This window comes from Staurois parvus, unplaced genomic scaffold (genome assembly GCF_062004578.1).
Source record: "Staurois parvus isolate SC_StPar_1 unplaced genomic scaffold, SC_StPar_1.0 ptg001162l, whole genome shotgun sequence".
In the NCBI taxonomy this organism is placed as follows: domain Eukaryota; kingdom Metazoa; phylum Chordata; class Amphibia; order Anura; family Ranidae; genus Staurois; species Staurois parvus.
The window spans coordinates 6,948,578-6,972,740 of NW_028318958.1; the positions used below are offsets into that span (position 1 = coordinate 6,948,578).

Below are 24,163 nucleotides of genomic sequence, written 5' to 3' on the forward strand. Positions count from 1 at the left end.
CGTGCCTTCACTCAAGATGAATGAGCACAGGAGGCACAGCAGACAGCAGCATTGTTAGTCTGTGGGAAGAGGCATATTGTATTAGCAGATTTAAATACACAAAAAAATTTAAGCCAAACTCCAGTTCACACTTCATAATCCATTACAACAAATAGTATGGGTTTTTTTTTTTTTTTTTGGGGATAAAGGTTTTCCATGAATAGATAAAAGCTGATCATTTTAAGCACCGCTGCCAGTTTTAAATGTATTTTGTCTCATCCAAGCAAACTGATTACATTCTGCTGGAGAGCTTGTGCTTTTGAAAAACAGACTTTCTGGCTGAATCTTCAGATGAAAGTAGAAGAGAGCCTAAAAAAGAAAATGAATGCAGCTATCGCATCTTAGGAATTGGTAAGCTGCAATATAGTAAATGTTTTTTGGTTTTAATACTGCTGTAAACTAACATGAGCAGGTTTATTGGATACCCAGCTCTACCTATAGACTGCACAAATTACACTTTTTAGCTATATTAGAAGGACTTCTTAACCTTTAAATCCTCTGTTTCAGTGGCACAGCGATAGCGGGGATTGTGTTTGGAATTGTGTTCATAATGGGAGTAATCGCCGGGATCGCAATCTGTATCTGTATGTGTATGAAGAGCAGCCGAGGAACCCGTGTAGGAGTCGTCCGAGCCACACATATCAATACGATCAACTCGTACTCAGGTAAGGGTGATGTGTGCCACTAAAGGGATATTCTAGTCCCAGAGAACATTCTTAGTCAGAAAAATAAAGACTATATTGCAGCTTACAGGTATTTAGATGGGGTGGCTGCTTTAGTTCTTCTTTATGGCTAAGATTTTCACCAAGGACAAAAAATACCCATTGTTCTTGCCAGAAATGGAATTTCATTGCCACTGCCTATGAACTGAAATGAAAACCCAAACATCCTTCTTTCTTGTGTAAACTACTATTTCCATCAATCCCACATACCATAGAGATCAGAAATGTTTGAAGTCCAACCTAAGTGAAAACCATGGCTTCCTCCATAGGTACAACGGAGAAATGAGGGTGGACAAAGGCACAGGAAGTGTTATTCACAGCATAATTTCATTAATAGTTTCATCTCCTCTTATATTATACTTTTAGGGTGCTCAGTGGAATTAATAGTGAATGTTTGGACATTAACCCCCTTAGGACACTAACATATACTCAAAAGTTAAAATTTCTTTTTATTTTTTTAATGAGTAAGTTGAGGTATTGATACTTTATTTTCCATAGGGGTTTTATCAATTGAAAGCAGAAATAACAATCCTCTAAAAAGAAACATTACACATTATTTTATGGTCTAGTTTTTGTCATTTCTTGCTCATTACACAATTAAGGAGTACATCAGTTTCAGGTCCAAATGGATGAAAGCAATTGTCAAAATACATCATACCCAATAGGGTTATTGACACTTTTTGTACTGGAATTGTGTGCGTAAAAAAAAAAAAAAAAAGTGAAGGTCAAATTGTAAATGACTTTATATACTGATGTATTTACACATGCACATATACGGGGGTTAGACAAAAATTTAAACACTATATACATGATTTGCAGGTGGGAAAGTGATGTTTCACATTGAAAGCGAAAATGATGTAAGATTCTTTTTGCTTCCGCTGTATAATGACCCCTAGCTTCCGCTGTATGGGACACCTAGCTAACGGGTACGAAGCCTCCCTTTTTGTCATTCACTGCATGCACTGCTAGTAAGATGGAGTCATGTCAGAGCTTACTGAGCTTCAAAGAGCTCGCTTAGCTGGTGCCTCTGTGACTGAAGTTGCCAGTTTGTTTGCCGTGTCTTTAGGTACAGTATCAAAGGTTATGACAGCAAATACAGTTTCCGGGAAACCACCGGTTCATAACCATAAGCACGGTCGACATGGTCAACTGACTGAGATGAAAGAACATTGTACAGGATTGTGACCCGAAATAAAAAGCTTTGCAGTCACTTTTGCAGCAGTTTTCTTCTCACGCCTATGAAGATTGAGTCCCATGAAGACTGCAGTGCTCAATCTCTGTCTTCACAGGACTGAGATTGAGCGTTGCAATCACTTTTACAGCAGTTATCCTATCTTATTCTGGGTCGCAGTCCTGTACAATTTGTCTCTTTCGGACAGTTGACCATGTCGATCGCACTTACGGTTATCAGACGGTGTTTTCTGTAAACTGTATATGCCATCATACCCTTTGATATCATAACTCGCGACACCGCAAACAAATTGACAACTTCAGTCACAGAGGCATCAACTAAGCAACACCAACAAATTTAACTCTTTGAAGCTCAGTAAGCTCTGACATGACTCCATATTACTAGCAGCGCATGCAGTGAATGACGAAAGTGAGGCTTCCCACCTGTTAGCTAGGTGTCTCATCACACAGTGGAAACAAAAGAATGCTACATCTGCTTTTGAATGCGAAACATGACGTCTTTCACACCTGCAAATCACATATTGTTACGTTTTTTTTTTTTTTTTTTTTTTTTTTTTTTTTGGTCTAACCCCTTTATGTTAATTATGCTACTAGTTATTGACCGTTGGGTGGATCAGAATGGGAGTTGCACTTGCTTGTAGGTCTGGTAATGGTCTTCTTCTCCTCCTCCTCTTCCTCTTCCCCAGGGGTCTCCAAACTCCGCCTATAATTAAGATACGACTTTTTGGGTGTATTGACCTTTTTTTAATAAACTGGATATAACCACCAAAACACAACTGTAAATTAAGCCTTTGGGTTGAGTCTGTGATTTTTATTCATTTTTTATTGTTCTCAATTGAAATATAACAATTTTGAATAGAAAGCAAATTGGGGGGGAAAAGAAGTAAAGCTGTTGTCCATGTTTACCAGTCAAAGTTTTTGTTTAATCAACAGCTCCAAGTTTGCCCTTCTTCCTTCTTCCTTTTTCCTTCTTCCTTCTTCCTTCTTCCTTCTTCCTTTTTTCCTTTTTTTTCCTTTTTTCTTTTTTTTTTTTTTTTTTTTGTTACGATTTAAAAAAAAAATCCTCTTCAGTGTGTGCAGTGATTTTTAATACTGATGTAATTTTCTCTTATATATTTTTGCTTTTCATTTCAGTTTCTCCGCCACCGTATAGTTATGATTTTGAGATGGAGTATCCTATGGACCTTCCTCCAGCCTACACACCATCTCCACCAGTGTCTGTACAATACCCTGCTCCACCTCCTTACCCCGGTTCTCCAGGGAAATAACATTCCAACATGGGGCCTTTCCATGCAATTTTGTTAGCGTTAGAAAATGTCTTGCATTGAAGACCTATGAATTCCTACATAACAAAAGGCAACGTAATCATGAGTCCTGTGCAATAAAAACAAAAAATCGCAAAGCCATATACCAGCCTTACTTCCTGAAGTGCTTGAATGCAGATATCTCGGACCATCTGTGATTGGGTGCCATGTTATGCAAATTTTTATTTATTTGTATGTGTAATGTGTGAGTGAGAAGAAGGGAACGATTTTTAAGAAGCTGTAGACTAAGAAGAATAAATCTGCCAAACATTTCCTAGTGTTATTTTGATGTGGTATTTGAAAGATGAATGTCTATCATTTGCCAAATATATAGTTTTTCTTTTTTTTTAATAAAAACAGAAGCATCTCTTTTAATTTGTATGCCTAGTGAATTTAATTAAAAACATACTCTATATGTATTTTATTAAAGCCATTGGCTGGAATCTGAAATCTGTGAATTATGTTAGCAAGAAAGGATTAGGGGATGTATTGGGGGGGGGGGGGAAATATAAATATATATATATATATATATTAGATGAGATTTTTTTTTTTTTTTTTTCCCCTACTCATGCTTTAAAGAGTAGGCAAGGAGGATATATTGTTGTGTGGGTGTCTTTTTTTTTTTTTTTTTTTTTTGTTTGTTTGTTTGTTTGTTTGTTTGTTTTTTGTGTTTTTTTTTTTTTTTTTTTTTTTTTTTTTTTTTAGTGGAAGTGTAGGCAAATATAAAATAACTTGAGTTAATCCAGTTATGCAATTGTTGAACTTAAAACAACGGTCACTTTAGCCATTCAGGGAAAAATGACAGGTCTTTGAAAGAACAACCCCCACCAATTCATCTTTTCTTCCTACGAACACCCTTGCCACTTTGTTTCTTCATCAAGGCCAAGAGTCCACTGCCTAAACTCTACGTCAGATGGTGTTGGAACTTACACAGGATTAACAACTCCCTCCTTTTGGGTAACATGGTTGGGGCCACTTAGACCCAAGTTTTGATTTCTGGGTCACATGCTCCCTCATTCCTAGAAGCATCAGGTATTTCCCCAAGGCTCTGTTGGAACTCTGGATTCCACAAGGGAAGTATCACCTGGTGGCAGTATGCTCTTTGAAGAGAAACTGTAATTTTTATCTTATTGGGTAATGTGACAGATTCTCCTTTTTGAATGTACAGGTGAAACTCGAAAAATTAGAATATCCGTGCAAAAGTTCCTTTTATTTCAGTAATGCAACTTAAAAGGTGAAACTAATATGAGCTAGACTCATTACATGCAAAGCAAGATAGTTCAAGGCATGATTTGTCATAATTGTGATTATTATGGCTTACAGCTCATGAAAACCCTAAATCCACAATCTCAGAAAATTAGAATATTACATGCAAACAATAAAACAAGGATTGTACATAGGACAATATCGGACCGCTGAAAAGTTATAAGCATGCATATGTACTTGGTGTGGGTCCCTTTTTGCAGCAATTACTGCCTCAATGCAGCGTGGCATGGAAGCTATTAGCCTGTGGCACTGCTGAGGTGTTATGGAAGACCAGGATGCTTCAATAGCGGCCTTCAGCTCTTCTGCATTGTTCGGTCTCATGTGTCTCATCTTTCTCTTGGCAATGCCCCATAGATTCTCTATGGTGTTCAGGTCAGGTGAGTTTGCTGGCCAATCAAGCACCGTAATCCTACGGTCATTGAACCAGGTTTTGGTGCTTTTGCCTGTGTGGGCAGGTGCCAAGTCCTGCTGGAAAATGAAGTCAGCATCCCCATAAAGCTTGTATGTGGAAGGAAGCATTAAGTGCTCCAAAATCTCCTGTTAGATGGCTGCGTTGACCCTGGACTTAATGAAGCACAGTGGACCAACACCAGCAGATGACATGGCTCCCCAAATCAACACAGACTGTGGAAACCTCACTGGACTTCAAGTATCTTGCAGTGTGTGCCTCTCCATTCTTCCTCCATACTCTGGGTCCTTGGTTTCCAAATGAGATGCAAAAGTTGCTGTCATCAGAAAAGAGGACTTTGTAACACTGAGCAACAGACCAGGTCTGTTTTTCTTTAGCCCAGGTAAGATGCTTCTGACATTGTTTGTTGTTCAGGAGTGGCTTTACAAGAAGAATACGACATTTGAAGCCCATGTCCAGGATCTGTCTGTGTGTGGTGGCTCTTGATACACTGACTCTAGCCTCAGTTCACTCCTTGTGAAAGTCCCCAACACTTTTGAATGGCCTTTTCTTGACAATCCTCTCCAGGCTGAGGTCATCCCTGCTGCATATGCACCTTTTTTTTTCCACACTTTTCCCTTCCACATAACTTTCTATTAATGTGCTTTGATACAGCACTTTGGGAACATCGAACTTCTTTTGCAATTACCTTTTTGAGGCTTTCCCTCCTTATGGAGGGTGTCAATGATGGTTTTCTGCACAACTGTCAGGTTAGCAGTCTTTCCCATGATTGTGATTCCTACTGAACCAGACTGAGAGACCATTTAAAGGCTTGGGAACCCTTTGCAGGCGTTATGTCTTAATTAGCTGATTAGAGTGGGACACTTTGAGCCGAGAATATTGCACCTTTTCACAATATTCCAATTTTCTGAGATTGTGGATTTGGGGTTTTCATGAGCTGTAAGCCATAATCATCACAATTATGACAAATCATGGCTTGAACTTGAACTATCTTGTTTTGCATGTAATGAGTTTCACCTGTACATTCAAAAAGGAGAACTTTATTTGTACTATCCTGATATTTCCTGGACATCAACATTGACAAGGAAAGGCAGCACTGAAAGCCAATCAAACTTTACTGCATTGCATGGTGCTATGAATCTAACATACTTAATATGGTGATTTAGTGGTGAGAGAAGAGAGATGACTATTCAATCACAGCCTTGACCAGGTTGTACTGAAGAAAAGGAATGGTCAGGACTGTGCATAGTGTCTGAATTGGCTCTCTATTTAGACTTTTTAGTAGATCAAAATCCTCATGGTTGATGATAATCGAAGCTGCCAGCTTAGCGAACGTTGTAAAACAAGGATCTGCACCAGCACACCTTTTTGGTATTGTGGTAATCTTGTCATTTATTCACATAAAGTAACAGACATCTGTAATGCAGATCTGGGATTGGTTTGGCTGTTTGGTCCCAGGTTCTATTCCCTGATAGTTACATGGCAGCCAGAAACATGGTAGGTAGGTCAGTCACTCAAGTCAGGAAACAGGTTGTTCTTGTCTTTTTTGCAGTTTATTTGCTGACTAAAACTTGGACGGGGTGAGGGTGAGCCTTGGGATACTCCAAAACACAACTGTAATGAAGGACTCTAAATCTGATCTGCTCCTTCAGGGTGAGAAGCACTCTCTTGAATGTGAATAGTAACTTGATTTCATACAGGAACTCCTCAACAGGGGTATAATCCTGAATGTACTGCTGTGAGTGCTCCCAAATAGGGCAAAGAAATGTCTTTGAAATCCACATGGCAGATACTCGCTGTGCCCTGTATACTGTGTTGCCACCTGCAGTACCAGTCAGCTTCTGTACTTGTTGCCTATAACCTGGATCCTCATATGAGTTTTCTGAATGCTTCCAGGAGGCAAGGCCGGAAGTCTCCCAGTCCAAGCAGGTACTCTCCCAGGGATGTCTCAGCCTTCAGGCTGGATCTTACTCCCCCATGAACAAGAAGAAGCTGTTCCAGGCCCCAGCCTATTTATACCCCTCTCTGGCCACTCACTCCACTGACCAGGGATTAGCTGAAGAGTCATGAATACGCAGGCCTGGGTTGAAGCTCTTCTGCCCACTATATCCTGGAATGCAAGGGAAAGTAGCTGAGCCTGCACTAACAGAACCTATAACAGATGCTAACAAACTCACTGCTCTTCCTGATTTACAAGGAGGCCAAAAAACTAAATTTACCTAACACTTGTAGCCTACTGTAGAGTGCTACACACCACAGACCAACATTTCAGGACTTCATATTATCTCTGAATATGATCCTTGAAAAGGAATTCTTTGAGATCTGGGAACATTAGCTGTGATGTCTGTTACCCTTTGTGAATAAAGGACAGGAGTATCACTATACCAAGGTGAGCTGGTGAAGATCTTTATTTTAAGATGATTGTATGGTGGCACCATCCACCAATTCAATACAGCACCCTACATGAACTGTGGGAAGCCTGTAAGGAGTTCATTGGATACAATACAACTTCTCTGTAGCTTAGCAAATACACTCACTTACCACTTTATTAGGTACACCTGTTTAATTGCTTGGTAACACAAATTGCTAATCAGCCAATCACATTGCAGCAATGCAATACATTTAGGCATGTAGACGTGGTGAAAACGACTTGCTGAAGTTCAAACCAAACAGAATGGGGAATAAAGGGGATTTAAGTGACTTTTGAACATGGCATGGTTGTTGGTGCCAAACGGGCGGGTCTGAGTATTTAAAAAACTGCTGATCTACTGGGATTTTCACATACAACCATCTCTAGGGTTTACAGAGAATGGTCTGAAAAAGAGAAAATATCCAGTGAGCGGCAGTTGTGTGGATGAAAATGCCTTGTTGAGGGAAGAGGAGAATGGGCAAACTGGTTCGAGACGATAGAAAAGCAACAGTAATTTTGGTCAATATGGACCAAAATCTCTGAGGAATGTTTCCAACATCTTGTTGACGCTATGCCACTAAGAATTAAGGTAGTTGGGAAGACAAAAGGGGGTCTAACCCAGTACTAGCAAGGTGTACCTAATAAAGTGGCCAGAGAGTGTATGTCTTCTTACAGAAGGCTGGTTTGTCAAGGGACCCCAACAAAGCTTGTTTGTCTAACATTCTTGTTCTCTTGCTTCACTTCTTAAGAAGAAACTGATTTTAAAAAATGCATGCCGGTTGTGAAGTCAGAACTCCCAAAGCTGCATACATGTTCCACATCAGTGAGTGATGAAGCTGTAGGATCATCATTACAGCTATGAAGCTTGAATTTTTAGAAGGTTAAGAATGTAGGCAAAGGTAATTTTCTCATGACAGGTTCCTTTTAATCTTTAGCACAGAGACTTACTGAGCTCATAATTAAAGCAAGGAAATGCAAGCTGGACTTTTGACCAGGTATTATATAAACCTACTAATGAGTTTTGTCTTGACTGCAAGAACCATGAGTCTTCATAGCAGAAAGAAGACAGCACAGCTGCTGGAGGCCATAGAGGTTAGACTTGTAATCTGACAACTTTTCGACAACCATGTTGAAAGAATTTTTTTTTACTAAACATATAAAATATGTATACATAAAAAAAATTCTATAGCTCACTGAAACAAACTAGCTTGTATTCTGTTGTTGTCTCAGCAGAATCTGAGCTACTAATGAGAATCTGATGACATGTGCCACAGCAATAGACAAGATAATAGACTTCACTGTGTACTCTGGTGGTTCAATCCGTTCGTGACAATCTAATAGTGAACAGAGCTGGGAGACTTGTTAATAAAATCTCCTCATGTATATTGTAGCAGTTCTTCTCCTTCACCAGTTTGGAAATCTAATGAGTTTCCTCTAGTTCCCCGGAGGCTTGTCCACAACTAGGAGGTGGGCTGCAGTCAGAATAAACATTTTTGGTAAATATATATAATAAAAGGTTATGGTTTGGTTACATGATGTCTAATCATATACTTGGCAGTTATGAACACTAGAGAATGGTGTTCTCCTGATACCAGGCTGGCTTCACAACGCACACTTTCCCCTCAGGGGTCATGTCCATGGTGCCTTGGGCTCATAGGAAGTGCGTAGAATGACGATGGATATCACTCAGGCAGGAATAGGAGAGACGTCATGAACCAACGAGTTGTGGAGGACAGTGTTGTGGAGGAGGGGAGTATTGTAATGAGAGCTGCTTTATTTTTTATTAAGTAATGGGCAATAAACTTAAAGCACTAGCTGCCCAAGCCAAGTTTGACACATCCCACATACATTTAAAATCAGAATTTTTTTCACTAGATAATTATTTAGAACCCACAAACAGGATATATTTTCTGAAAGCAAAGGCCCAGGAGATAAAAAGATGGTTGTAGCAATTTTAATGTCAGACAATATTTGTGCAGCAGTTTTTCAGACGTTAATTTAAAAAAAAACAAAAAAAAACACTTTATTGAATTTTAATACACAAAAGCACAATATAATACCAAATTGTTTAGTAAAATTCAAAAGTAGATGTTACGCTGAGTAAATAGACACCTAACATATCATGCTTTGAAATTGCGTACACCCATAGAATGGCAACTACGGTACTTTTAAAATCTCCATTGATGACCCTTTAAAAGCCATTACAGGTTACCAGTTTAGAGTTACACAGGAGATCAGGGGGGCTAGAATTATTGCTCTCCCTCTGATGGTCATGGTGATACCTCATGTGTGGTGTGACCACCATTCACATATACTGTACGTGTGGGACCTACATATGTATTCGCCATATTTTATTTATTTTTTTTTAATTTTTACACTTTCCTTGAAATTTTTTTAGCAATTTTATTACTATTACAAAGGATGAACAACATTCTTTGTGACAGTATGGGCAATGATAGGTACTCTATTAGACCCCAGATACCTCCTTTGCCTTCAAATGTGTCTGATCAAGATGCTTTCACAAGCTGGTAATGGCTTGTTTACAAAAAAACTAAACCAGAAGTGACAAAATCCTTTCCATTTCTGGTTTCATAGACTATGGAGATGATTGGGTAATGTAAGTTCCTCCCTCATCTCTATGCTCAGCCGACAGAACCACCTGCTTCAGTTCTAGGCTCCCTGGTGAAACGGAAGAGTCTGGAAAGGTGGGGGGATCCACCTTCCACCACATATAAAAGTGACCCAGTGGTTGTATAGACACTCGGATCACTTTTACATTACACAGCATCACAGGCTGAAAAAAATAGATACTGGGGCTATGACTGCAGCTGCAGCCATGACCCTGGTATAACGTATGGGTACATCCTCGGGGCAGCAAGTGGTTACAAAAATAACTGAATAAAATTGGACTTTTGGCTGCATTCACGTCTGAGAAAAGTGTAAGCAGAGCATATCCCTGTTATCTTATAGCATTATTAGTTGACCTCCTGGGCTGGGCAAGAGGAGGTGTCAGGAGAGACTTAGAAACCAGAGAAATGCTACTCGTGGTCGTGCAGCAGGTGCGCGAGCGCGCAGACAAATTCATATTGGCGCCAGGCAGGCTATTTAAACTTTACTAGTGCCTGATGTCTATGCCGATTGGTCTACATCATTCCTGATATCTGTATTTTAATATTCCGTTGCTGACCCGATCTGTTTGACCTTGCTAGTACTCTGCCCACACCGACCTTTGGCTTGCTTCTGGACAATGTCTCTGCCTTCTCCCACTGCCTGTCTGCCTTGCCATTGCCAACTCCGGCCTGGACTCTGACCATTCTTCTGCCTGCCACCTTGTACCTGATATGCCTGCACTTGGTACAAACGGATGATGCATTTGTCCCTGGTGTCCCCAGTCCGCTAATCACCTACTACCTACTGTCCACAATCTGCTGGTCTGCTGTCCTACCATTCAGCATCCACAGCCCTGCCTACATCTGGTACAGAGGGACGAAGAATCTGCTTCGATCGTCCCCAGTCAACCCAGTCCCAGCTTGCAACCAGTACAGACGGACAACCAACAAGGCAGACCTGTCAGGCACTCGTGCCACTCCAGCTCTCATTCCTCCTGTCCACTCTATCAGGGGTACTGAGCAGGAGGTGTAAGAGATCGCCTTCCAATTCCCGTCAGACACCATCGCCAGGTACGTGACAGGAGGAGAGCATTTCTATAGGAGAGGAGTTCTTCAGGTGTAAAAATGAGTGCAAATCTACAAGAAAAGTATGTGCATCATGCAGGTACAGGCACTCCCATTGAAGTCTATAGGACCAAAAATGCCTGAATATGCTAAAAAAACAGCTCACATACTTTTTTGAGCGTAAGCATAGAGCGTTGGGTGACTGACTGTGAACAGGGAATGGGATTCTACATAGTCAGGCGTAGTCAGTCATAGGGAAAGAAGCAGAAAAAAGTGTGAATGGGAGCTTAAAGTGGAATTGCTCTCCAACCATAACTATTCCTAGAAATGTCCCCTCCCTTTTCTGCTACCTATCCTGCCTACCCTACGTAAAAAATATACTTACCTATTTTAAGCACATACTGGTCTGGTCACGTGATCCCACAACTCCGGTTCCCCTGTGTCAGTGAGTGGCCAGCAGCATGGGAGAAGAGGGAGCACCAACAGCCGAACTATGGGAGCCTATGAGTGATGGCTCCGAGAATCCCCAGCCATTGTCGAACACTCCTTCTTTTCCCCTGCAACTGGCAGCTCACTGATACAGGGGATGATATCACCATACTGGAATGGACTGAAAAAACAGATACATTTTTATATACATATATAGATCTTTTTTTACATAGGGTAGATAGAATAGGTGGCAGGAGGTGACATTTTTAAGAATAGTTATGGTTAGGCAGGATTTGCACTTTAATGTTCCAAAGATGAGACTGGAAGCTGGCATATGGAACCTAAGCAATTACTAAAACAAAATCCAAATACTTTTATTTTGGACTAAATACTGTATATCTATACAAGCCCCACTACAAGGATTTATCTTTCTGTGAAGCCTCCTTTTTAGCATTAAGCAGAGATTGTTCTGAAAATAGCGATGTTTTCTTTCTAGCGGAGTACATAAATTAGAGGCAGGTGATCCGTATGTCTGAGCTGTGATAATGCGCCACAGGCAATGGATAATAGAATAATTTTAACCTACTTTCAATCTGGCTAAGTATATTATTGTACAGTGTGCAGGAAATCCATTGAATTGATGTCTATTTCAGAGCAAACAATGCAGCAGAAAATTGTCACGGGGCCTGTTCATTTCACAGTCCTCTCTTCCTGGAATGTCAATGCGCACACAAGACTTGTCACCGCCATATTATACACATTCTGGTTTAAAATTAATTACTTCGTAAACACAAAAGGAAAAAACCATGCTGTGTATCGGGATGATAAAAAACACAAAACAAAGGGTGGATGAAGCATGCAATTTTACAATGAGCTTTTCAAATGTGATCAGGGGGCACAAAAATATAATAATTATCAGCTCATCTTACTGTAACAGTCACCTGTCCCGGTTCTCCAGAGACAAACCTGAACTAAAGGTGATCTTTGGGAAAATGAGTTTATGGGTCAGTCGTGGATCACAGTCTCAGCAAGAGCCTGCTGCCAGTCCACATCCTAAAAGTGTACATAGATGCCTCATGGTAACACACACCGATTCATCTACATAACAAAAAGACAACAAGAAAATCTAAAATGTTTTTCAAATTACTGTTATCTAACCAGCAATATATGCCACTAAAGTACTAGTAAAGTAGAAGTAATCGTTCTAACCAAAACAGGAGTAGTGCAATGTCTTAAAGAATAATTCCAGGCATCGGTATGTTATGCATATTTACATTGGTCCAGCTTGGACTAACTATGTATAACTAACTATGTATAGGGTATACCATACCTGGCTGATGCCCCTGAAAGCTGGAAATCACTGAAGTAGACATTGCTACTCCAGTGATTTCAACTCGTTTCCGAGTCCCTTGCTCAGTGGCGACCTGATGCATTGTGAACACAGGATGTCAGCCACTTGGCATGGGTGCCATTCAGAGAATGCTTTGCATTTTGCAATGCAAAATGTCCTCTGATTGGATGAGGTGAAGAGGAGGGGCGGTGACGTCACCTCCTGTGTTCACAATGTATCAGGCCAGCCACTCAGCACAAGAGCCAGAAGCTAGTGGAGATCACTGGAGTAGCACTGTCTAGCTCTGATTTCCAGCTTCAGGGGCTTCAGCCAGGTATTGTATATATAAATAGTTATGTAGCGCTAAACCCAGAGGAGCCGCTTGTATTTTTGCCTTGGTCTCCCCTTGCTTTGCCCCACAGCTAGGCACACACACTCTTTTTCTCATTGTCTTCAAGACCAGTCTAGGGGATGTTTGTTTTTGTATTTTTATTGTAGAACTGGGGAGAGGGATAGGGATAGGGAATTCAGTAAGATACTCGAAAATTAGAACTATTCACACTGAGGACATCCAGCTGATCTCTTAGTTGAGCACTCTTGAAGTCCTGGCTGGGAACAGATAGCAGACTTCTCTTTAGATTGTAACAGCAAGTAGTTTAGAAGTAAGCAGAGTCCCTTTTGCAGTAGTATTAGTTACAGGGCTGAGCTCCTCAGGTACAAGCCAATTACGACAGACTGCGACAGCCCTAAGGTAATGTAGCTGAGCAAAGTTCATTGCAGTAACAACAATTGGACAAGCTCTTCAGAACACTAGCCAGTGTTCCCTTTCCTTTTCATACCTATGCTGACTATCAAATACCAGGGGGGTAACCAGCACACAGAGTCCCCAATTCCTCAATGTCTGTACTCACAAGGCCCAAGGACAGAATGGTTGCCTCTTTCCAAGCCTCCAGTGGTACCAGACAGAGCTTTGGCAGCCAACTCCCTTCAGTCAGCACAATGTATAACCAGGGTCACTCTTTCTAACTTCAAGCCCTCAGGTTGACCACCTGAGGCTCGCTTGGCAGCCCGTGCCAGGTGAGGAAAGCTTACCTCCAGCCTGGCTTGGTTCAAGATGCTGAACCCATGTGCTCACAGAACATACATACCACTCCAAGCATGCAATGGGGCCACCCTCCCGTGCAATTGGCCAGGACTGTATCCATATTCATGCTGCTCATTTGCCTAGTTCCCTCCCAGGTTCTGGAAGGCTCTAATAGCTTCCAGAAGGTGGGTAGAACTCAGACAAACTCAAACTGCACCATGAGCAGACCTGACTAATCAATCACAGCACTCTGTTAAGCAGAGAGCCCAATTAGACTTTCCAAACAGTCTCTCTGTTAAGCAGTGAAACACAGCTATACTTAACCTAACTATACAAATCCTAGAATCTAACTAGGACGGTGCTACAGTTACATTGGTTCAAGCTGGACCAATGTAACTATATAAAAATATAAAATAATGGAATTATTCATTAAAGAAATGGATTTTTTTTTAAATAAGTAAATTTATCATTTGCAAATTGAAATCTCCAGTGCTGTGGGCATTGCTACAGCCCTTCCCTTTTTGTACTCATAGTTGTGGGTGCACATCACTCTCTATGTCATAGCAGCCAATCAGGGAGCAGGAGTTTTTGCCATTTCAAAGCTTGGTTCACACCTATCCATTGTAGGAGTGTTTCATTTTGATAAAAGCCCATCAAAGTTGCAGCAAGCAGCCGCACTGCACCTAAAATGTACTAGCATGAAGAATGGACTTGTTCTTTTCATCCTACTAGTATGAAGAGGGGACTTCCTTCCTCCTATGGAAGGAAGTCCATCAACAGGCTCTTACTGGTAAGATCAACCAGGACAGTTAAAGAAAATGCAAACCATAAGTAAAAAAGGACTAGCATCTCCTTGTTCAATGGAGGGTAACATAACAGATTTTAACTTTTTATTGATGGATTTACCTGTCCTGACTGAAGGAGCAATATGGTGATTTTTGTACGGCAATATATATCTCAGTAAATACTAACTGTTCCCAAGAATTTACTTGGTTGGTTTATTTTATTCAAATGGAGGCAATCCAGCTATGAAAACATTTTATGTAGAAAGTTAATCATCAAACCCACTATGACACATTACTTAATGAGGGAGAAGATTTGCCCTACTGTTCTTCACCCAGCCGTGTCCACTGGAGCAATAAGATTGAAATAAACGGAAAGCATATGGCAGGTGGCCGTAGGCTATTTTAATCTTAATTCCATGTGACAGTCTACTGCAGGAAAGAAAGACAATGGGTATGTTGTAGTCCAAGGATGTTAGCAGATATGTCGAAATTGTGAAAGACATTATAAGCTAAATTAAAAATTGACTCCTTTATAGCCCCCCTCCCACTTGCACACATACATATAGTTCCCAATTATAACTGATTTGAAGGGACTGGTCCTGTTTTAGGGTCTTTCCGTAGATCTTTCCATGGGCGTTCCGTAGGTTCATTTTTCATCAGTCCATTTATGGATGAAAAACGGACACCCATGTATTTCTATGGACTAGCGGATGTAAACGGATGATCATCTGTTTACATCCGTTAATGTCCGCATCGTTAACATCCGTTTTTTTTAATGGAAGAAAACCCTGGTTTTCTTCCGTAATAAAAACAGAACGGATGCAAAACGGTCCATTTTTGCATTGGTAAAGGATGTAAGAACTGGCAAAAAACTGACAAGAAAATGACAAGAAACTGATGAAAAAACGGACGTAAACTGATGAAAAACTGATGTAAACTGATCCGTTTTTTTCTTTGAAAAATGTGACTGAACTGATGAAAAAAACAGAACGCCCGTGTTAAAAGGATCCGTAGAATCAAATCCCTTTTTCCTCCTCAGTTGTCCCTCTTCCTCTTTTTGATCTGACCTACAGCCCTGTTACTGCCTCAGTTGTACTTCTTTTTGGTTTGATCTACAGATCTGTGTAAACATGCTCTATTAAACTATTATCAAAAGTGCAATACTACACTAGTAACGGAGGAAAAAACACTTGTGAAATTAACCAATTATTTGTGATGCAATTTTTTATGGTCGGTATAACTGGTGGGGTTTCAAAGATGTGTCCTTTGTCTATATACTTTGTGCTATAAGGTGACCCTCCTTCTTATCTCAGTTAGGAGGTATGCACAAACACAAAAGCCATTACACATCCTGTTCTTAAAGTGGTTCTAAAGGCTTTTTTGCTTTAATGCATTCTCTGGAGGAGTCAGATAAGCAGCCTGAATATTTATGCAGATCCAGCCAATCCCTGGGGAGATGGTGGTCGAGGAGTGCATAAATAGCTTGGAAACCCAAACAGAAGTGTTCTTCTACCCAGGAGTAGAAGCTCCCAGCCAGAATGGCTTCCAGCCTTTCCTGACAGTTCAGCTGACAGTCTTGCCTGTGTCATTGAGGTCCCAGCTGTGCTTAGCGGGAGGACCTATCCTGCTACAAGTTCTTTGAAAACCAAAAGGGCGCTGCACTAAGCATCTGATCTAGAAGCTTTACTGTGGAGTCCGCCTACCGGAGTCTGAGGGAGACACTCAAGCCCTGGAGGACATTGTGAGTACACACCTAAGGAAGAAAGATCTCAGTAACTGAAACTTTGGTTAACCCCTGATACACTGAGTTTAAGGTTTTCCTGGACTGGAACATTGCTAAAGATGTCCCAGTGCTGTCCACTTTATGTCCTACTACTCAAAGGACACAGTTCCCTAAACCCCATCTAAGTTACTCTGCATCTCCAGTTGTACAGAGTGGGTTCACCGGTCTTCTCAAGCATCTCCACTCATACAGAGCGGGTTCACTGAAACTCAAGCCATAGATCCATGAAGGGCCCCTACACCAGTGGCATCCATAGCTGAAACATAGGATGGTAAGAGGGTTGCCAACCCATTAAACATTCAGAACAACAGGTAATGAGACTTTATCTTACACAGTTTGTCCCCTCAGTTCTTTGGATCAGTGCCATATCATGTATTCAGGATTGTCCCACTAACCCAGATCCACTTAATTTCTCCCTGAACTTGTTGCATGTCATTTCATTACCAGAAAACCTTTCAACAAGTTATTCCCGACAGAGTTTTTCCTCAGTTTCCCACCCCTCAAACTGGGAGTTCCTGGGAGCCACTCAACATTACCATTAGTGCATCACTGATAGGGCTCCAACCAAGCCAGAAGAAATAACAATTTTTTTCCCTTTTTGTGGAGACTATTCCAACCATTCTCACAACATTTATGTGCATGTTAATTTCTAACTTCATGGAATAGTGAAGTCCTGCATGCAGACTTTGACCTAATAAAGTCCCAATGGGGCTGAAGGCAGTGCGGCCTCCAGTGGTTTATACTGTGAGTTTCAGGTTGATGATGATACTGTAGGTTACTCTGTCACAGTTTAAGCTGTTGGTAAGACCTGGGCCTGGTCATTCCTGGTGTTGCTTCCTATATACAGCCTTGTTATATAAGTACATTGTATAGGAATTTGTGTTATGCTGGTCACAGTTTGTAGTACCTTGTGTTACTTGGCCAATTTGTGTCTAATACAAACAGTGTTCATCTAACCTGGTGTTGCTCATTCAATTAAGGGGGTGTGCCAGAGCAGTATCTATCTATCTGGAGAAGGAACCAAGTTTCAGAGGGCCTGAGGATCCTAGGGGGGTGCATTTCAAGTATACCTGCAGAATTTCCTTTAATCCCTTTTCGTCCACCCAAAGCTTATAAACAGTAGATGGGAAGCAGTGCAGATGCGGATCATGTACCTGTACATCAGCCTGCATCAGTGGCTCCTGCGCAGCTCACAGAGCGCACACCCGGGAGCCTGGCAATCTGTATGTCACCCAGACACAGCGGATCACATTGCCACTGTGTCCGGGTGATCACATGATGTTTTACCATTTGATTGCTGTGTCCAATCACAGCAATCACACAGTAAACAATAGAAACCGAAAGTATAGATTGGTTCTCTCTGCTCTCACACAGATTGGCTGTGAGAGCAGAGGGAACAGTTGCTGCCTGTCAGGCTTCATGTGCACTCACAGACTGCAGTGCCAGCCACCCTAGTGTCCCTGATCACAGCCCCAGTGTCCCTGATCGCTGCCCCAGTATGCCATACACCATACCAATGTCCCGATCACTGCCATACCAGCGTCCTATATACACATTCTAAGTGTATAGGCTTATGGGGTTATACTGAATACACTAATATACTCTAAAACCCCTTCCACGTGGGTGGGCCCTTCTAGGAGTCCGCTTGCTCAGCAGGAAATCTATCTGCTGATCCCCGCTGAGCAAGTGGGTGGCTAGTCCCTGTCCACTCCACTTATGCAGAGCAGATGCACTGTCTTCTATGGGTAGCTGGAAGTAAACGGACCGCCTATCTGTTTACACCCGTCTGCCATCTGATCCGCTAGACAGATGGGGAACAGATCCCCATCCATCTGTGTTTAGTGGATAGAATCAGATTGGATGTAGGCAAGTATAAATGGACACAAGCCATTTACATCAGCTGCTCCATAGAGGATAATGGAGGGTCTGATCGGATCCACCCAGTGTGAAAAGGGCCTTATTCTGCAAATACAAAACAATTCTAAATTCAAACTAAACTATTCTTGCATTATTTTTATATAGTATATATCATATTCTTCTAAAATACATATCATACTTTCCTATACCATACATATTTGTTGAAACAAACAAAAATGTGAACCCCAAAAGTTTTACTCCCGGGAGAAAGTTTATCTTGCACATGTGAATTATAAAAACATAGATTTTTCAAGACTGGGGGACCATTGGCAAAAAATTTAACAACTTTTCCACAAGCAAAAATTTTAACAGTGTATGGGAGCTTTTCTTCTTTATTTGTAAGGTGTCAATATATTCCACAGCACTTTACATTTCACCAAATAAAAACAATGATTAACATAATGTAACAAACAAGGAAACTGTTGGGTAATTTGCTCATCTTGGTTTGGATTGCGTGAACCAGTAAAAAAATACATATTGTCAAATATGGTACTTCGTTTTCTATTCTTAATGCATTTTTATGGTCTGATGCGTATACCAGATATATAGAAGTATAAAAAAAATTGAGTTGGGTAAAGTAGATAATGCCCAGTCCTGGATTATCATATAGCAAGAAGCTTTTCATGTCTTATATTTTCAGGACCTGCTTTAATGCCTCATGACTCTCTGCACTTGGAGGCTAACGGTATTTTAAATGTCATTAACATTAGAGATGGAATATACTGCACTTGTGATGATAAGGAATTCACATTGATTTGTGGGAATCAGAATACAATTTAGAAATGTCATTCCAGGGAATAGGGGGGATGTTATTCTGTGATAAATAATAATTTCATTGTACAAAAGCATAGAAACTATAGAGATCAGGACTGGTTGGAGGCTTATGCCTTCAAAATCTGTTTTATTTCACTGATATAAAAAGATACAGAGGTATATCAAATATGATAAAAAAAATGATACAGAGATTAAAACTATAGGAAAAAAATAATAATTTCCTCTACCCAGCATCTTTATCTTTTAATCCTTGCCTATGTTCCAGTTTATCTTGGTGTCCTGACCACTGCCCCTGGTTTTCTGTTTCAAGGTTGCTCATTTCTCTTGCAGCATCCTGTGGAGTCAACCTGACATGTAGGGACTATGTCTCCCTACACTGTGTAAGCCATGTACCGGGGTGGGCTCCCCAGGATACAGTGAAGTCACGAACGAGGAAAGCAACCCCAACACCAGGTTTTGCCAAAACAGAATTTTACTTAGATGTGGCAAATAAACACAACCACAAATGCTGGGAACATACAATAAATTTACATACACCCAGCCCAAAGGCTGAGACCCTTGTGCTGCACAGCACGGCGCCTTCTGATGGATGAAGGTAGAAAGTGAAGTAATTTAACTAACTAACTATAGGCCTGTCTCAGTCTCTGGAGGCGCCAACACTGAAATGAGGTGCGTGCATGATCGTACCGACCCAGGTCTGCCATGCATCCGCTGGTGACTCAGAACAGAACAAATGTCTCTCCAACAAGCATTACTTAGATGTGGCAAATAAACACAACCACAAATGCTGGGAACATACAATAAATTTACATACACCCAGCCCAAAGGCTGAGACCCTTGTGCTGCACAGCACGGCGCCTTCTGATGGATGAAGGTAGAAAGTGAAGTAATTTACCTACTGGCGGGCACAACTAAGCTGCCACACCTTACCCGTTATTACCCTAAAAGAGCAGGAATCAGTGTATGGGTGTATGGTATGAGCTAGCCTGCGGTGCAGCACAACAGCTTACAATCTTACACAAATCTACAGTATTCCCCCTCCCATAACTGGTTCTGTCGCACGTGCCTGAGTATTCCTTCTGAGCAAAACACCAGTCTGGCTTGAGTTTGTGGGATTTTATCAGCTCTCCAATGTGAAATGTCACTTTAAGTTGTGGAGTCCTTCCAATGATCAGTAACAACACTTGTGGCCTGACACAAACAGAGACCCTAACTAACTAACTATAGGCCTGTCTCAGTCTCTGGAGGCGCCAACACTGAAATGAGGTGCGTGCATGATCGTACCGACCCAGGTCTGCCATGCATCCGCTGGTGACTCAGAACAGAACAAATGTCTCTCCAACAAGCATGCGATCTCATCAGCCTTCCTGGCAGCGATCTTCCTTTCTCTGAACAGGATCACCGTCTTGAACACCATCAGCTTCACTAGCTGCAGTTCTCACACCTGGATGCCAACAGATTCTCTGCTCACATGGCTCTTTTCCTTCACCATCATCAAAACATGGCTGCAGTTTCTCTTCCTGTTCACTGAGCTCCTATGTGTAAAACCCCACCCCTTCCTGAATATAGAAATATCTATGCAGTCTGAGGCTGTGTTGAAAAACAGTGACATCTTGTGGCTAAATCGCAGAATGTCAGTAAAACATTTCTAAAACATTTAATTCACAATGAGAGTGGTTTCCCCATCTCACAACTGTGTGCATTATTAGAAACACATAGTCCATAGTCTATGATGGCAAGGCACTCCCCTGCTTCTCCCCCCTCCCATCTCCAAGCTAACAGGCTGGCTCTAGACCTCTCTGTCTATTGTGAAGTCATTCCTGTGAAGAACAGATGTTCAGAGAAGCAGCACTGAGTGAGTAGGAGCAGCCCTGACATTTTTAAACTGCAAGTGCTGGGAAAAGAGATTTAACAAATAGTTTACTGGGGAATGTTCATTTCATTGTGCTCAATGTGTTAGGCTCGGGCCCGGACTGGGACAAAAAAAATAGGACCGGGCATGTTAGACTGAGCAGCCCATTTTTCTATAAACCAAATTACAAATAATGACAACTACCATTTTTTTTCCAGGGACCAGGCGTTACCGGGGTTGGTTGGTGATGGTATATTCACAGGTTCAGTCCACCGCACTGTAACATAAAGGGGCAGTGTGATATACAGGGGACTGCGCTGAAAGGGACATTCTAATGCTTACAGTGCCCTTTTACAGTGCAGTCCCCTTTATATCACAGTGCCTCTTACATTACAGTGCCCGTTGCAGTTATACCCTCCCCCATTTTTTCTACAATCACACTGCCCCCTTTTACTCTCTGCCACCCCTGCACAGTCCTAATTTTGGCAGGACAGAGGCAAGATTCAGCCTGTGTGTCCTCTCCAGGGCCTCCTGGAGGAGCTGCAAATCTTGATCATATCAACTGCTTCCCGTCCAGCAATGTACCTGTACATCGTTGGACTTTCAGTGCTTATACTGATGATTCCTGCCTGGCTGCATTAAAGGAATTTAAAGTGCCCCCATATTACTGACACCATCCCCTGCCCTATTGGCAAAGTCCACTACCCTACTGACACCATTCACTCTGTACTGACACAATCGCTGCCCTACTGACAACGTTCACTGCCCTACTGACACTGTCCATTGCTCTACTGACTGACACCATCCACTGCCCTACTGACACCATGCATGTTTTAACACATTTTAAAATGGTTGTGTACATTTATTTATAAGAGTGTGCGTAAACAGTGTGTGCATATATATACAGTGAGGAACAGAAGTATTTGAACACCCTGCGATTTTGCACGTTCTCCCACTTAGAAATCATGGAGGGGTCTGAAATTCACATTGTAGGTGCATTCCCACTCTGAGAGACAGAATTAAAAAAAAAATCAGGAAATCGCATTGTATGATTTTTTAAAGAATTTATTTGACTTGCACTGCTGAACATGAGTATTTGAACACCTAAGAAACAGCAAGAATTCTGGCTCTCAAAGACCTATTACTGTGCCTTTAAAAAGTCCACCTCTACTCCACTCATTAATCTAACTTAGTAGCACCTGTCTGAGCTCTCTAAAGACACCTGTCCACCCCACAGTCAGTCAGACGGCAACTACTACCGTGGGCAAGACCAAAGAGCTGTCAAAAGACACCAGAGACAAAATTGTGGACCTCCACAAGGCTGGAAAGGGCTACGGGGCAATTGTCAAGCAGCTTGGTGAAAACAGATCAACTGTTGGAGCAATTGTTAGAAAATGGAAGAGGCAAAAGACAACTGTCAGTCTCCCTCGGACTGGGGCTCCAAGCAAGATCTCACCTCGTGGGGTATCACTGATAATAAGAAAGGTGAGGAATCAGCCCAGAACTACAAGGGAGGAGCTGGTCAATGACATGAAGAGAGCTGGGATCACAGTTTCAAAGGTCACTGTCAGTAGAACACTACGCCGTCATGGTTTCAAATCATGCATTGCATGGAAGGTTCCCCTGCTCAAGTCATGACATGTCCAGGCCCGTCTGAAGTTTTCCAATGACCATCTGGATGATCCAGAGGAGGCATGGGAGAAAGTCATGTAAAAGTCAAAGTAGAACTTTTTTGGTCTAAGCTTCACTCGTCGTGTTTGGAGGAAAAAGAAGGATGAGTTGCATCCCAAGAACACCATCCCTACTGTGAAGCATGGGGGTGATAACATCATGCTTTGGGGGTGATTTTCTGCGAAGGGGACAGGACGACTGCACTGTATTAAGGAGAGGATGAATGGGGCCATTTATTGTGAGATTTTGAGCAACAACCTCCTTCCCTCAGTCAGAGAATTGAAGATGGATCGTGGCTGGGTCTTCCAACATGACAACGACCCGAAGCACACAGCCAGGATAACCAAGGAGTGGCTCCGTAAGAAGCATATCAAGGTTCTGGAGTGGCCTAGCCAGTCTCCAGACCTAAATCCAATAGAACATCTTATGAGGGAGCTGAAACTCTGTGTTGCTCAGCGACAGTCCCGAAACCTGACAGATCTAGAGGAGATCTGTGTGGAGGAGTGGGCCAAAATCCCTGTTGCAGGGTGTGCAAACCTGGTCAAGAACTACAGGAAACGTTTGACCTCTGTAATTGCAAACAAAGGCTTCTGTAGCAAATATTAACACTGATTTTCTCAGGTGTTCAAATACTTATGTTCAGCAGTGCAAGACAAATAAATTCTTTAAAAATCATACAATGTGATTTCCTGAAATTTTTTTTAAATTCTGTCTTTCAGAGTGGGAATGCACCTACAATGTGAATTTCAGACCCCTCCGTGATTTCTAAGTGGGAGAACTTGCAAAATCACAGGGTGTTCAAATACTTCTGTTCCTCACTGTATATATATATATATATATATATATAACCAAATCTAAGGACTGGTGCTCTACAATATATTACATTTTTACTTTTTAGTTTAGACATGCGTTATAGCCCAACTCCAGGAAACTTAAAAACCCTACCTGGCAGTGGGGCTGCTCGTTTAGGTCTAGGGGCATGGAAAAAGTATACTTATAAACTAAATATAAATATACTAAATATACTTACCCAATCCTCTGCTCCTCCATGCTGCTGGGACAGTCCACTGCTGGAGCATGGGGGAGAGCCATCTGCTAACAGAGGGGATGGATTGGGTAAGTAAAAGTGCTTGTACTTTCCTCTACACCCAAATGAGCAACTAAGCCCTGCAATGCTGGCCCAGCTTCACTGCAGTGGAGAATTTTATGATTTCCTGGAGTTGGACTTTAAACTGTGATTGAAATATGAGTTGCTTTATAACAACTGTCCTCCAGAGAGCTGCCTAAGGCAAACCCCTCTAAACTGGATGAATTGCCAATCTTCTATTGATATTCAAAGCGAGCCAGTGCACTGCTACTGTAATAGCAATAAAAACCTGTCAGGAGATCTAGCTCTTTTCTACTATATCCAAAATAATTGTAAAAAATTGGGTTTTAGAAAAACTTTCAGTGGCAGATAAGAGAAGAAAAGGGGGATGTGTACAAGATCTAATGTCCGTAGACAGTGATGAAGGAGCAGAGCG

At 41.6% G+C, this 24,163-nt stretch overlaps 1 protein-coding gene across 1 annotated transcript in view; it reads left to right on the forward strand.

Annotated features, from left to right (window-relative positions):
• The window catches only part of CYYR1 (cysteine and tyrosine rich 1), a 139,311-nt gene extending 135,680 nt beyond the window's left edge, over positions 1–3,631 (forward strand). Inside the window, exons 3-4 of the mRNA XM_089659552.1 lie at positions 547–704; positions 3,087–3,631. Coding sequence (XP_089515678.1) covers positions 547–704; positions 3,087–3,220 — 292 coding nt within the window. The 3' untranslated portion in view covers positions 3,221–3,631. The remainder of the gene's footprint in view (positions 1–546; positions 705–3,086) is intronic.
• Positions 3,632–24,163: the final 20,532 nt, after the last annotated feature.